The sequence below is a fragment of the Pelodiscus sinensis genome, chromosome 10 (assembly GCF_052426305.1).
Source record: "Pelodiscus sinensis isolate ZL-2025 chromosome 10, ASM5242630v1, whole genome shotgun sequence".
Taxonomy (NCBI): Eukaryota; Metazoa; Chordata; order Testudines; family Trionychidae; genus Pelodiscus; species Pelodiscus sinensis.
In genome coordinates this window covers 44,795,141-44,808,911 of record NC_143061.1, presented here as the reverse complement: position 1 = coordinate 44,808,911, position 13,771 = coordinate 44,795,141, and the positions used below count along the sequence as shown (strand labels likewise).

At 42.1% G+C, this 13,771-nt stretch overlaps 1 protein-coding gene across 2 annotated transcripts in view; it reads right to left on the bottom strand.

Annotated features, from left to right (window-relative positions):
* Window positions 1–683: 683 nt before the first annotated feature.
* NMNAT3 (nicotinamide nucleotide adenylyltransferase 3) overlaps window positions 684–13,771 on the bottom strand; it is an 86,478-nt gene continuing 73,390 nt past the window's right edge. Inside the window, exon 5 of one of the 2 annotated variants that reach the window (XM_006124986.5) lies at window positions 684–2,333. In XM_006124986.5, coding sequence (XP_006125048.1) covers window positions 1,987–2,333 — 347 coding nt within the window. In that variant the 3' untranslated portion in view covers window positions 684–1,986. The remainder of the gene's footprint in view (window positions 2,334–13,771) is intronic. The other variant, XM_025185610.3, reaches the window with a different exon arrangement.

Sequence of the window (13,771 nt, the reverse complement as noted above, 5' to 3'; positions counted from 1 at the left end):
CACTCAACCTCCTGCCCCAGACATAAGTCTCCCTGCACCCAAACTCCTTCCCAGAGCTTGCACCCTGAAACTCCTTCTGCACTCCAATCCTCTTTCCTGGATTAAGCCCGGAGCCCCTCCTACACTCGAAACTCCTTGTCCCAAGACCAAAGCCTGCACCCCAAACTCCTAATCCAGCCTGATGAAAGTGAGTGAAGATGGAGGAGGAATTGGGATGGAGTGAGGAGGGTGAGGCTTCGGAGAGGGGGTGGAGGAGGGGCAGGGCCTCAAAGAAGGCACAGGAAGGAAGCGGGACAAGGGTTTGCACTTAAACTCAAAGTGATTGTGTGGAAAAGGCTGGAGATCACAGGATTAACCCATCATTTTGGGTAAAAAATTATCCCTTTCAAATTACATCAGATTTACTTATGAGATGAGATGCCTATCAACATAGTATATAGCTACTGTATCAGTTATGTAATTGTGTCTGGCACTCCAAATGTTGCTGCCATTCAAAATATATATAACCACTTGACCACTGAAACACATTTAATAATCAACAATATCTGATTCTACCAGCAGTTGATATTACATTTGGGTGTTTTTAGTTGTTTCCCTTAAAAGTATTTTCTCAACTATGAGCTGTTCAGTAATTCTGAGGACATGGCTTGAATTAGGCTCTCTCATATCAGACACAGAGAAAATAGATTTTTGGAAAATATCCTCTTTTATTGCAAACTCCTAAGGATTACACGCAAAATAGAATGCAGCATGTGTGGTCTATGAAAGCCAATGCAATACACAATCTCATTGTTAAAAAGAATCCCATGACACTAGAAGAGCATGCACTGTGAACAATCATTGTATTGAATTTGTATGATTTTATACAGGACATCTACAAACTGCTGAGTTGGGAAAACTCAAAGATTACTTGAGGGAAAGCGGCAGATAAATTTCACCACTTCCCATAAATTATTAACAAAATGTTTCAAAACATTGGTTGGCATTACTAGGCTTCCAAAGTGCAGAGACATCTCTATGGGCTATTCCTGCAGGAAGGAAAAAAACAAGAACAGTAGAATCCAGTGTTTTAGATATTCTCACCTGAATGCAGAGAGAGACAGTGGAGAATCTCCAGTGCTGCTTGATGTTGACATAGGGGGTATGGCTGGGGCTCCCTTGTAGCTGGGCTGCCATATCAACAGCTTCAGATTTTTGACAGCCAGCTGCTCTAGATTATGCTGGACTAGCATATACTGGGCTCAGGAGGGAAGAAAAGAACCCTCTTTAAACTTCTCATTATGAGTTGAAATTAACGGGATACGCATAAGTGCTTTCCTGAATGATGGCTTTATTTCTGACTTACTAATATATATACACACAAAACTGAACTGTATGAAATCATACAGTGCATTCATTTGTGTGTCAGGTTTGTATAAGGTAAAAATGTGGCAATAACTATACATTTTTGCAGTTTATTGAAAATATTCCTTAGAAAGAAATATGATATAATTTTATTCTCACTGCCTGCAAATTGCCAAGACACTTTCAAACTGAAACAGTTTCTGGTATTAGAAGATTATAATTCAAGAAAGCCACTGATCTTATTTAGATCACCACAAGAATACTTCTACATTTATTAAACATTTTAATATTTGTGTTTAAAACAGAAGAAGTGTAAGAAGTCAGCTATTAGATTGTTCTTTAATTAATGCTTCATGGAGATCTTAAAACTAATAGCCCTTTGCACCTAACAGCTTAGGAAACTAGGAGTTCAGTACAAAGTCAGTAACATAAAAACTTTGCTGAATTATACTACAAACTTTCAGAAGCACGGCTGACTGCAGCTCCCTACTACATACTTCACTTTCTTCCATACACAAAGATTGCGAATTTTACAGGGATTTTCCAAAAGTAAATGCCGTTGTCTTCTTCCCAGTTGTTGGAATACAGACATCAGTCACTTAATGTGTTTATCACTGTGTTGTGTAGTATCTGAAGTTGAAGTTAAACCCTCTCACTCTCTTCTGTGTAAATATGATTGTGTTTAATATAGGAAATGACAGAATCTGGAATGAGATACTTCACACTTAGTCCTTTGCGTAAGGCATGTCGTACATGTGTAGCACTGATTTCATTCTGAATCCATTCTGTGACCAAGTGGATATTGTGCTGGAATCGAGTCAGAAGATTAGATTCACTGATGTACTGAACAGGGTCAGAGCCAGCACGGCTAATACAAACCAAACCAAACTTTTCTACTATTTCTTTAATATGCTCCTCCTTCCAGAGATTAGGTGTACTAAATGTCTTCAGAATGTCAGCTCCACAAAGCAGCTTTAACTCTGGGGAAACTGGAAAAGCAAAAACAAATGGAACTTTTAAAGATCCTTCCTAAAGATGAAAAAAAAAAAATTGATTGGATAAGGTTATTGTTTCATTTATTTCTGGTATTTTATCTAAATGACTTTTGAAATGTTACATGAAATACTCTGCTTGGAAAAAGAGCAAGGATTTAATATGAACCTTTTTTTAAAAAAATGAAAAGACCAAGAAATTCAGCATTAAGGTTGCCCCCCCTCCCCCCACACACACACTTTGGCTATGTCTACACGCAAACCAGAGGTGTCCCGGAAAAGCTTTGCTGTGTCCAAGGAACATATCCACTTTTTTGGAACAGTTTCCGAAAAAGCGGACGTGTTCTTTTGGCATCCTTGTATTCCTCTCGGTGAAAGGAATAAGGGATGTTCCAAAAGAGGAGTTTTTTCCGAAATTTGGCCCCATGTAGAAGCACCTCGTGCCTTCTGTTTGCCAAGGCTCTCCTAGCATCTGTGTGTGCCTTAGCCCTTCCTTCAGTGCTAGCCAGGGCCTTGAAGGTCCCCTTTGGGCAGTGTTTCTCAACCAGAATACCTTGGGGTACTCGAGAGAAGTCTGGGGTGTGTGTCAACATAACTGAAATTTGAAGAAAACTGAATTTTGTTTTAAATTTTACAGGGTTTTTTTTATTGTGTGCTTTTTATACCCAAAAATTACATCATCCATGTGGCTATGATTAAGTTGTTTAAACAAACGTGTTGCAACAGTAGAAAAAATTTTTGTGCGTTTGAAAACTGTAGGTACCGGGTGTACTTATACTTTTATTTTAAAAAGGGGTACTTTATAAAAAAAAGGTTGAGAAATACTGCCTTAGGGCACCCCCTCTTCCTGTGCCCAGGCTCTCTACAGGCCCAACATGTTTGGGGCCCTCCTATTACCTTCATAGGGGGTGCTTGCCCACTGTTTTACTTGCTTGGGTGGGGTGGGTCTCCACACCTCATCCCAGTAGGGGCACTCCATTTGCAAATGTCTCTCACGCAAATGTCTCTCAGCAGTTTCTATTTCAAGGTACTGGCCTCCTGCCCTTGGTGCCTGGTTTCCTATGAGGTCTGGATTCCCACCCCCAGAGCAGCCAGAATAGTCCCCTTTGCTGCTCAGCACGCTGGGCTGCCCAGGCCTTCCAATACATGGCCATTTGTATATCCTCCATCCACAGTTTCTCCAATCTCTCAGTGTGACCTAATGGGCAGAATTTATAAAATAGCTCCTTTGGTCTCGGGGCAGCATGGCCTAAAGACCAGATTCTGTAGAACAGCCGCCTTGTATAGGGAGGAGAGAGGCCACACATGCACACATTCTCCATCGTGTGTCATGGGGCTCGACTCACCACTATGGTGCCTCCTACCAGTAGCACTGGATAGTAGGGCGCTTCCCTTTGGCTGGTGTCTCCCCTGTCACTGCACTCTGTCCACTGTCGGACTCTGGACCTGAGTTGTTCTCAGATCATGGTGTCCTCCTCAGGACAGTGCCCTCCGGCAGGGCCCACTACAGTTGTCTCCTGTCCCCCTTCCAGGGGTTTATCAGCAGTCTGGTGTCTCTGCCACCATGGTGGCTGACTGTGGCCTCCAAGTCTAGTCCCTCACTTCAGGGGTAAACCAAAGTCCTTCCAGGACTCAAAATATTGGTGGCTAGACTCTGTGCGAGGGGAAAGGTGGGACCCAGGCCCACCCACTACTCTGGGTTCCAACCCAGGGGCCTGCTGGTGGCAGTCTTGTCCTGCCCTCCTGTACTCCCCTCCACTGCCTTCTATTCCTTGAGCCACTTCCCTTATGACCCTTTGTACCCTCCTGGCCCTAGTGGCCAGGCCAGCAGCCTGGCAGGTCTCAGGCAGGAGCCTCCCTTGCTAGCCCTGCTGAGCCTGCCCAGCACTGCTCTAGCAAAGGTGCCTCTCTGGGAACTGGTCCTGTATCTTCCCTGGTCAGGGCCTAACCCACTCTTTCTGCCAGATAGCTCCCTATATACATGGCTGCCCCAGCAAGCTACACCCCGATTAGTTCTTTAAAAGCTTCTCCCTGATTGGCCACGGTTCTGCGCAAGCTCTCTTCAGTTGCCCCAGCATAGAGAGACAGGGATAGAATTTAATTATCCAGAGCAGCATTCAGCTGCCTTAACCATGAGATCATCCTTTCGCTTCCAATAACCTTCTACCTCAATCTCTACATATCTTCCAACTTCCAAAATAAATGAAGCAGGGGTGTGACAGACAAGTCTCCTTCACTATACAATTTTGACTCATTCCCAGAGCAGATCCACCAAATGCACAAAATGAGGCCATTGTCCTGTATATAAATGTGACTATTAAAGATTATATCAAATTTAGGTTGCACCAGGAACATTAACTATGACATTTTGTAACTTCTAAATCATTGACTTTGTAACTTTAATAATGTTCTTTGAACTTGTTTTATTTTCTATGCAATTTTTAGTTGTTCTTAAAAAACATACTTTCAAGGAAAACTTTACACAGAGGTTTACTGCATCACTCTTACATAGAGCTAATATGCATTATTCTTAAGATGAAAAGAGCTATAAGTACTAATTAATACTTTTACATCGGCCCATAGAGCAAAAGAGGTTTCTCTTCAATGTTAAAGAAGCCGGGGTATATCTGTACAATCCCTCTGGAACACCTGATCCTCCAAGAAAGGTGCAGAACAAAAAGTGAGCACTGACAGCATAGAAGGGATCAGGGCAGGCAAACTAAGAGATAAGTTGATTCAGCACATTTCTAAGGAATCTTCATTGATGGCTTTTATGGAGCCCCAGATAGACCTTCAAGTAACTTACCCTGTGGAAATATGCCCAAGGGAATGGGGACAGTAATGCTGTCAGACCCTTTTTAGGATTTGGGGGTATCAATGTCTATGTGCTACGCGAGCTAAAAATATTCAGAACATTCTTGCCATTTGTGAGTTAAATTTCCAAAATAAAAAATTCTTGATCAGCGTTATCAGAGCCATGTAACCTGATAACTTGCAACCTCATAGCATTCACCTGGGTAAAATGGACCCAAAGCATTTAAAAGGTGATCTACAATATTACAAAGAAAAAAGAATAACAGCAAAACGATACACACGTATCATGCAGGTGTTGACAGAATCAGAGCTAGGAATCTGCCCACAGAGATAAAAGAGGGAGGGTCAATCAAGTTTAGCTCTATGCAACCAGTAGCTACCTCATGTTTAATGTGAAAGTAAGGGCTGCAGATATTGTAATACCCAGCATGAAATACAACATCTTTATTCTGGCAGTCAGGAAACTTACTCGATTTTATGTGATTTAAGTACCGCTATTAGACTTTGGGCACATGTATGTTATGTCTAGACTACATCCCTCTTTCGAAAACTAAAATGTCCTCTTATGTCTAGACCTATTGGGTCTCACAGCTGACTTTGATTCAAGATAAATGTAAAAAGCAACCAAATTCCTTTAATAAAACTCCTTTATGGAATAAATAGCTGAAACGACACGGACCCCTATCCAAAACAAAGTTGCATGCAAGTCTCCAGGAGGAAACAGATAAATGGAGCACAAAAGGTGAAGGTACAACTATGATATAACAACAGATTCACCGGCAAAGAACTGATTGAATTGCAGAGGTTTATCTGTGTGAAATAGAGAGATGAAGTGAGAAATCCCTCAGAAACATACAAGGGTGAACAGGAACAGCTAACAGGAGAGTTTGGAGAGGGAGTTCTCCAGGTAAAGGAGGAGTAAAGATGGGACCCTTGTGGTAAGTGGCTGTCTGGAGTGTGTGTTTGTGTGTGGGGGAGTTATTTGCAGTGTGCTGAGCTTGTGTTTGTCTGTTTGGTTTGTTTGTTTGGTTTGTTTGTTTGAAGGAGCTTCTAAAAGGTTTGAAATCTAGAAGCCTATGTTAATTGGCTGAGCCTCAGTCAGGGGGAGGGGCTACCAGCGCTATATAAGCCTGTGACTCAGCGACCAGGAACAGCTAACAGGGGAGTTTGGAGAGGGAGTTTAGAGGGGGAGGTTAGAGGGCACAAGTGACTTCTGACCTTCTTTAAAACATAACTCTTAGAATAATCTATATTCCAGAGGTTTAAAAAGAATCCCAGTTTATACTAAAACTTATTCATTAGAAAAATGGAGACAGAAGCCCAGCAGCAGAGTGGGGGATATCCTGTTTATTGCATCGAGTGTAAAATGTATGATTACCTGCCCTGTGGGCGGGTGGCATATGTGTGCACCCGTTGCAAGGAGCTCCTGACCCTCAGAGACCGAGTTCGGGCTTTGGAGGCCAGGGTGGCTGAACTGGAGGAGCTAGGGGAGGTAGAGAGCTATGTTGATGAGACTTTCCGGGACACTGTAGTAGTGTCCCACCTCCAGTCTGAGAGCCCCAGTGCTCTTAAGGAGGATGAGAGTCTCAAGGGAACAGAGCATTCAATGGGAGCAGAGGGAAACCATCCCGTAGTTGGGACCCCACTCCCAGAGGATGTTGCGGTATCCTCTAGCGCTGAGGATATCTCTGAGGGGGAGGGAATGCCAGTTAGGAAGAGGCAGGTGTTAGTAGTGGGTGATTCAATCGTTAGAAACATAGATAGTTGGGTTTGTGATGACCGGGAGAACCGTATGGTCACTTGCCTGGCTGGTATGAAGGTTGCGGATCTCTCGAGGCATCTAGACAGACTTATGTGTAGTGCTGGGGAGGAGCCGGTGGTCGTGGTACATGTAGGTACCAATGACGTAGGGAAGGGTAGGAGAGATATCCTGAAGGCCAAATTTAGGCTGCTAGGAAAGAGACTGAAATCCAGGACCTCTATGGTGGCATTCTCGGAAATGCTTCAAGTTCCATGCGCAGGGCCAGGTAGGCAGGCGGAGCTTAAGAGTCTCAATGCGTGGATGAGAAGATGGTGTAGGGAAGAGGGGTTTAGATTTATTAGGAACTGGGGACACTTTTGGGAGAGGGGGAGTCTATACAGGAAGGATGGGCTCCACCTAAACCAGGGTGGAACCAGACTGCTGGCACTAAACATTAAAACGGCCGTAGAGCAGTTTTAAAACTAAGAGATGGGGGAAAGCCGATCAGTGCGGAGATGCACATAAATCAGAAGGAGACTTCTCTTAGAGGAGAATCCATTGATAGAGATTCTCTAAGCTGTAGTCAGAAAGAGAGGAGGGGAGAGGGCAAACCATGGGCCAGAGCAGACAAACAACCGCATACAAAGGAATCCAATGCATCAGGGAAGGGCAGACAAATAAGCAGTGGTAAATTTTTAAAGTGCTTGTACACAAATGCTAGGAGTCTGACTAATAAGATGGGTGAACTAGAGTACCTCGTATTAAATGAGGAGACTGACATAATAGGCATCACTGAAACCTGGTGGAATGAGGAAAATCTGTGGGGGACAATCATACCGGGATATAAAATATATAGAAAGGATAGAGCAGGCCGGGTGGGTGGCGGAGTGGCACTGTATGTGAAAGATAATGTAGAATCAAACGAAATAAAAATATTAAGTGAATCAACATGTTCAATAGAATCGCTATGGATAGTAATTCCATGCTCCAATAATAAGAAATTAGCAATAGGGATATATTACCAACCACCTGACCAGGACAGCGATACTGACATTGAAATGCTGAGGGAGATTAGAGAGGCTACCAAAATAAAGAACTCTATAATAATGGGGGATTTTAATTACCCCTATATTGACTGGATACATGTCACCTCAGGAAGAGAAGTGGAGATCAAATTTCTCAATGGCTTAAATGACTGCTTCTTGGAGCAGCTGGTGCAGGAACCCACAAGGGGAGAGGCAATTATCGATTTAGTCCTGAGTGGAGGGCAGGATCGGGTCCAGGAGATAACCTTTACAGGACCGCTTGGGAATAGTGACCATAATATAATAACATTCAACATTCCTGTGGTGGGAAGAACACTTCAGTAGTCCAGCACCCTGGCATTTAATTTCAAAAAGGGGAATTACACAAAAATGAGGAGGTTAGTTAAACAGAAATTAAAAGGCACAGTGACTAGGGCCAAATCCCTGCAAGCTGCATGGAAACTTTTTAAAGACACCATAATAGAGGCCCAACTTAAATGTATACCCCAAATTAAAAAAACATAGCAAGAGACCTAAAAAAGAGTCACCGTGGCTTAACCACCATGTAAAAGAAGCAGTGAGGGACAAAAAGGTATCTTTTAAGAAGTGGAAGTCCAATCCTAGTGAGATAAATAGAAAAGAACATAAACACTGTCAAATCAAGTGTAAAAATGTAATAAGAAAAGCAAAAAAAGATTTTGAGGAACAGCTAGCCAAAAACTCAAAAAGAAATAACAAAATGTTTTTTAAGAACATTAGAAGCAGGAAGCCTGCTAAAAAAACCAGTGGGTCCCCTAGATGATCGAGCTATAAAAGGAGCAATCAAGGACGATAAAGCCATTGCGGAGAAACTAAATGATTTATTTGCTTTCAGTCTTCACGGCTGAGGACGTTGGGGAGATTCCTGAATCTGCACCGTCCTTTGTGGGTGATGAATCTGAGGAACTGTCCCGGATTGAAGTGTCATTAGAGGAGGTTTTGGAACAAATAGAAAAACTTAATGTTAACAAATCTCTGGGACCAGATGGCATTCATCCAAGGGTTCTAAAAGAACTCAAATGGGAAACTGCTGAGCTATTATCTGTGGTTTGTAACCTATCCTTTAAATCGGCTTCCATACCTAATGACTGGAAGGTAGCCAACGTGACGCCAATATTTAAAAAGGGCTGTAGAGGCAATCCTGACAATTACAGACCGGTAAGTCTAACTTCAGTACCGGGCAAATTAGTCGAAACAATAGTAAAGAATAAAATTGTGAAGCATGTAGAAGAACATAATTTGTTGGACAAAAGTCAACATGGTTTCTGTAAAGGGAAATCTTGTCTTACTAATCTGTTAGAGTTCTTTGAAGGGGTTAACAAACATGCGGACAAGGGGGATCCAGTAGATATAGTATACTTGGATTTTCAGAAAGCCTTTGACAAGGTCCCTCACCAAAGGTTCTTGTGTAAATTACATGGCCATGGGATAAAAGGGAAGGTCCTTTCTTGGATTGAGAACTGGTTAAAAGACAGAAAACAAAGGGTAGGAATAAATGGTAAATTTTCAGATTGGAGAGGGGTAAGTAGTGGTGTCCTCCAAGGGTCAGTCCTGGGACCAATCCTTTTCAACTTATTCATAAATGATCTGGAGAAAGGGGTAAGCAATGAGGTAGTAAAGTTTGCAGAGGATACAAAACTGTTTAGGATAGTCAAGACAGAAGCAGACTGTGAGGGACTCCAAGAAGATCTCACCAGACTGAATGATTGGGCAACAAAATGGCAAATGAAATTTAATGTGGATAAGTGTAAAGTAATGCACATCGGGAAAAATAACCCCAACTATCCATACAGTATGATGGGGGCTAATTTGGCTACGACAAATCAGGAAAGAGATCTTGGAGTTATCGTGGACAGTTCTCTGAAAACTTCCACACAGTGTGCAGCGGCGGTCAAAAAGGCAAATAGGATGCTAGGAATTATTAGGAAAGGGATAGAAAATAAGACCCAGAATATCATACTGCCCCTGTATAAAACTATGGTATGTCCACATCTTGATTACTGTGTACAGATGGTCTCCTCACTTCAAAAAAAAATATTTTGGCCTTGGAAAGGGTTCAGAAAAGGGCAACTAAAATGATTAGGGGTTTGGAACGGGTCCCATATGAGGAGAGGTTTAAGCGACTGGGACTTTTTAGTTTAGAAAAGAGGAGACTGAGGGGGGATATGATAGAGGTCTATAAAATCATAAGTGGTGTGGAGAAGGCAGAGAAAGAAAAGTTATTTATTAGTTCCTATAATAGAAGAACTAGAGGACACCAAATGAAATTAATGGGGAGCAGGTTTAAAACTAATAAAAGAAAGTTCTTCTTCACACAGCGTGTAGTCAACCTGTGGAACTCCTTGCCAGAGGAGGCTGTGAAGGCTAGGACTATAGTAGAGTTTAAAGAGAAGCTAGATAATTTCATGGAGGTTATGTCCATAAAAGGCTATTAGCTAGGGGATAAAATGGTGTCCTTGGCCTCTGTCTGTCAGAGGCTGGAGAGGGATGGCAGGAGACAAATCGCTTCATCACTGTCTTTGGTCCACCCTCTCTGGGGCACCTGGTGCTGGCCACTGTCGGTAGACAGGATACTGGGCTAGATGGACCTTTGGTCTGACCCAGTACGGCCGTTCTTATGTTCTTATGTTATGTTCTAAGGGACAGGAGCAGAAAGCCAAGGAGAAAGCAGAAAAAGCACGGGAATATTGTCCTGAGTAAAAACTTAGAGAGCTTTTTGGGCTGAATGCTGGTTGACAGAGGCTTGGAACTAAAAACAAGAAACTATTTCTTTTAGTTTGATTCTCATGTGTTCAAGGAAACAGATCCTTGTAACTCTCTGTAAATAAACAGGACTGAATCAAAGAAATATCCAACTCCATCATCAATGCCTGTACCTATCTGAAATAAGCTGAAAGTCTCTGAATTTTTTCTAACAGCATAATTCAAAAAGGAGTAACAGTACAATATGAGACAAAGCTTCCTGAAAGTCTCTAGTTAGTGTGCTGCTCATTAAAAAATAGCAACATTTGCTCTTTAAAATGTTGCAGATCACTTTTTTAAAAGGCCAAAATAAAATTAAAATTAAAATCCAGGAAGTAGACTCTGATCTGTTTCCCAGGCTGTACTGGATATACTACTACATCACAGAATGTTTTATCGCTTTAGCTGCTTTGTGCATAGCACTCTCTCTAAATGTACATGCACTGCCCTTTGACAGATTATTTTAAACAACCAAGCTTGCTACAAGTTCAAACTACAGACAACACACTATCCATCCTCACACACATACACAAGAAATAGAATATGAAATCCTTTGAAAGGGGAAAGAAATCTTGGACAATAGTCCAAATTTAACAAATAACTAGTTTTACAAAAAGGCTGCCAATATAACCATGACATTTTTCCTCCAAAGGCAATGCAGTGGGGGAGGGGGAAGTAATGTTCTTGGATTTTCAAGGACATCGGGCAAATAATGATCTGCACCTTCCACAACTGATAATAGATCTAAAGCCCAAATGCCCACAAAACCAGTGCTCCAATTTTTCATGAGTACAACAGCCTTTATTTCAGGTCATGTCTCTATAAATCCAAAAAAAAGTAACACTGGGAAAATTTTTTGCAAGTTTTTGATTGGTGTGTCTGAATCAATAATGGATAGAAATGAACTACAATAATCTGCAGTGTCATTCAGAGAAGGAGGACGGGGTTAGCCAGAGGAGAAACAATCATTAACACAAAAAAAGGAGCTGGATTATCCAGGAAGCTTTAATTAAGAAAGATTGCTGTTGGACTAAGCCATGTAAAAGCATTTGAAAGGTGACAACAAATTTATTCATGTAAAGCAACTTGGAGACTTGAAATGCAAAGAATTCAATTTAAAATGAAATGAAGATCAAGTGTCTCTCATAAGCAGGAAAAGAAGTATTGCAGGTGAAACTTAATTCAGTGACTATATAAGAAAAGTGAAACCCTGCCAGAAAATCATGCAAGGGATGGAGAGAAGTATTAAAATGACATTAGCCACCATAAGTAATTTTGAAGTCCATTCACAGCAAATTATTAGAAAACAATTCAGAGGATACCATGACTGTTATATACTATTTACTATACTGAAAAATGCTGTTATCATTTAATAAGGAAAGTACAGCAGAAGTTCAGTGAAAATAATTTGGAGATACCCAAAGAGTTAAATTTTCAGCAGCTATCTTTATTTTACATCATCAACACAACTTCAAGGAAAAAGATCGGGGGTGAGAGAAGCCTGAGGCATGCTATGAAGCCAGAGCGTTTCCCAGCCCATTATGGGTTACAGGCCTTGAGAATAATGCAGGTTCTAGTAAAGCCTTGTTTTTGAGTGTCTATGAAGTCCTTTGGCTGGGAGTCTAAGGGGGAAGAAAGATGACACAAGAAGCATAGATGGCCTTCCTCCTTTTCTCTGCTGCTAGAATGGGTTGCACTGAGCAGCTATACCATTATAGAATTAATAAAACAACATTCATTCAGTCTAAAATCCACATATCTGAATCTGTCCTCATTGGCCCCTTCTATTTACAATGTACATTACGTACAAACAGATGGCTTCAGTCAGGGACAAAATTACGATGACCAGGCTGTATAAAAAAACCAAACCAAACAAACCCCTAGGTGTTACTTTGCATACATTTGCAAAGAAATAAAATATGTTGGAAATTCGTATTTTATATGAAAATTACTCTTAATTTCATCAAGCTTCACAAACCTGCCATTACAGTCTGATAGTTAAACCTTTTTGCAAAGATGGTGAAAAGCCTAAATTCACCAGTTTCCATTTTCTCAGATGACTCTGAGAATTCTATAGTTACATTGGCTTGCCACTAAAAAGTCAGCATTTACTAACACCACTCTCTCAACTGCTGGTTATAGAGCAAATCTTGATAAATGCTGACCACAGTCCAGATTCTCTGTCATACGGCACAAAGGGAGCAGAAACTTCCTGCATCTTCCTAGAAAACAGAGAGATGATAAAGTCAACAGCCAGTGTTCCCTCTAATTTTGTATGTCCATGTGTGCAATGAATTTTATGTGCATCAATATGGAGGTGATGTGTCACACATCACCTCCATACTAGTGCACATAACAAAATTCATTCTGCACATGGACAATCTGGGGGGTGAGGCTAAGGGATTCAGAATGTGTGTGTGTGTGGGATGGGGACTCAGGATTGAAGGGATGAGGGCTCTTGTTGGGGGTGCAGGCTCTGGGGTGAGCTGAGGATGCAGAAGGTGGCTCCAGGCTGAGGCCAAGGAATTTGGAGTGTGGGAGTGGGGTCTGGCTAGGAATTAGAGTACAGGAGGTGGTTCATGGTTCAGGTGTGGGGGTCTAAGAGGGAGCTAGGGAGGTGGAGAAGGCTCAGGGATTGGGGTGAGGGGCACTTATCTAAGGCAGCTCCCATTTGGTGTGTGTGGGGGGGAAGGAACCGATGGTTCCACGTGGGCAGGGCTCACCATCAGTCACTGCTCTCCATAAGAACATAAGAACGGCCGTACTGGGTCAGACCAAAGGTCCATCTAGCCCAGTATCCTGTCTATCGACAGTGGCCAGCGCCAGGTGCCCCAGAGAGGGTGGACCGAAGACAATGATCAAGCGATTTGTCTCCTGCCATCCCTCTCCAGCCTCTGACAAACAGAGGCCAAGGACACCATTTTATCCCCTGGCTAATAGCCTTTTATGGACCTAACCTCCATGAATTTATCCAGCTTCTCTTTAAACTCTATTATACTCCTAGCCTTCACAGCCTCCTCTGGCAAGGAGGTCACAATTCCCAGCCAACAGAAGTTGTGGGGACAGAACTTCCC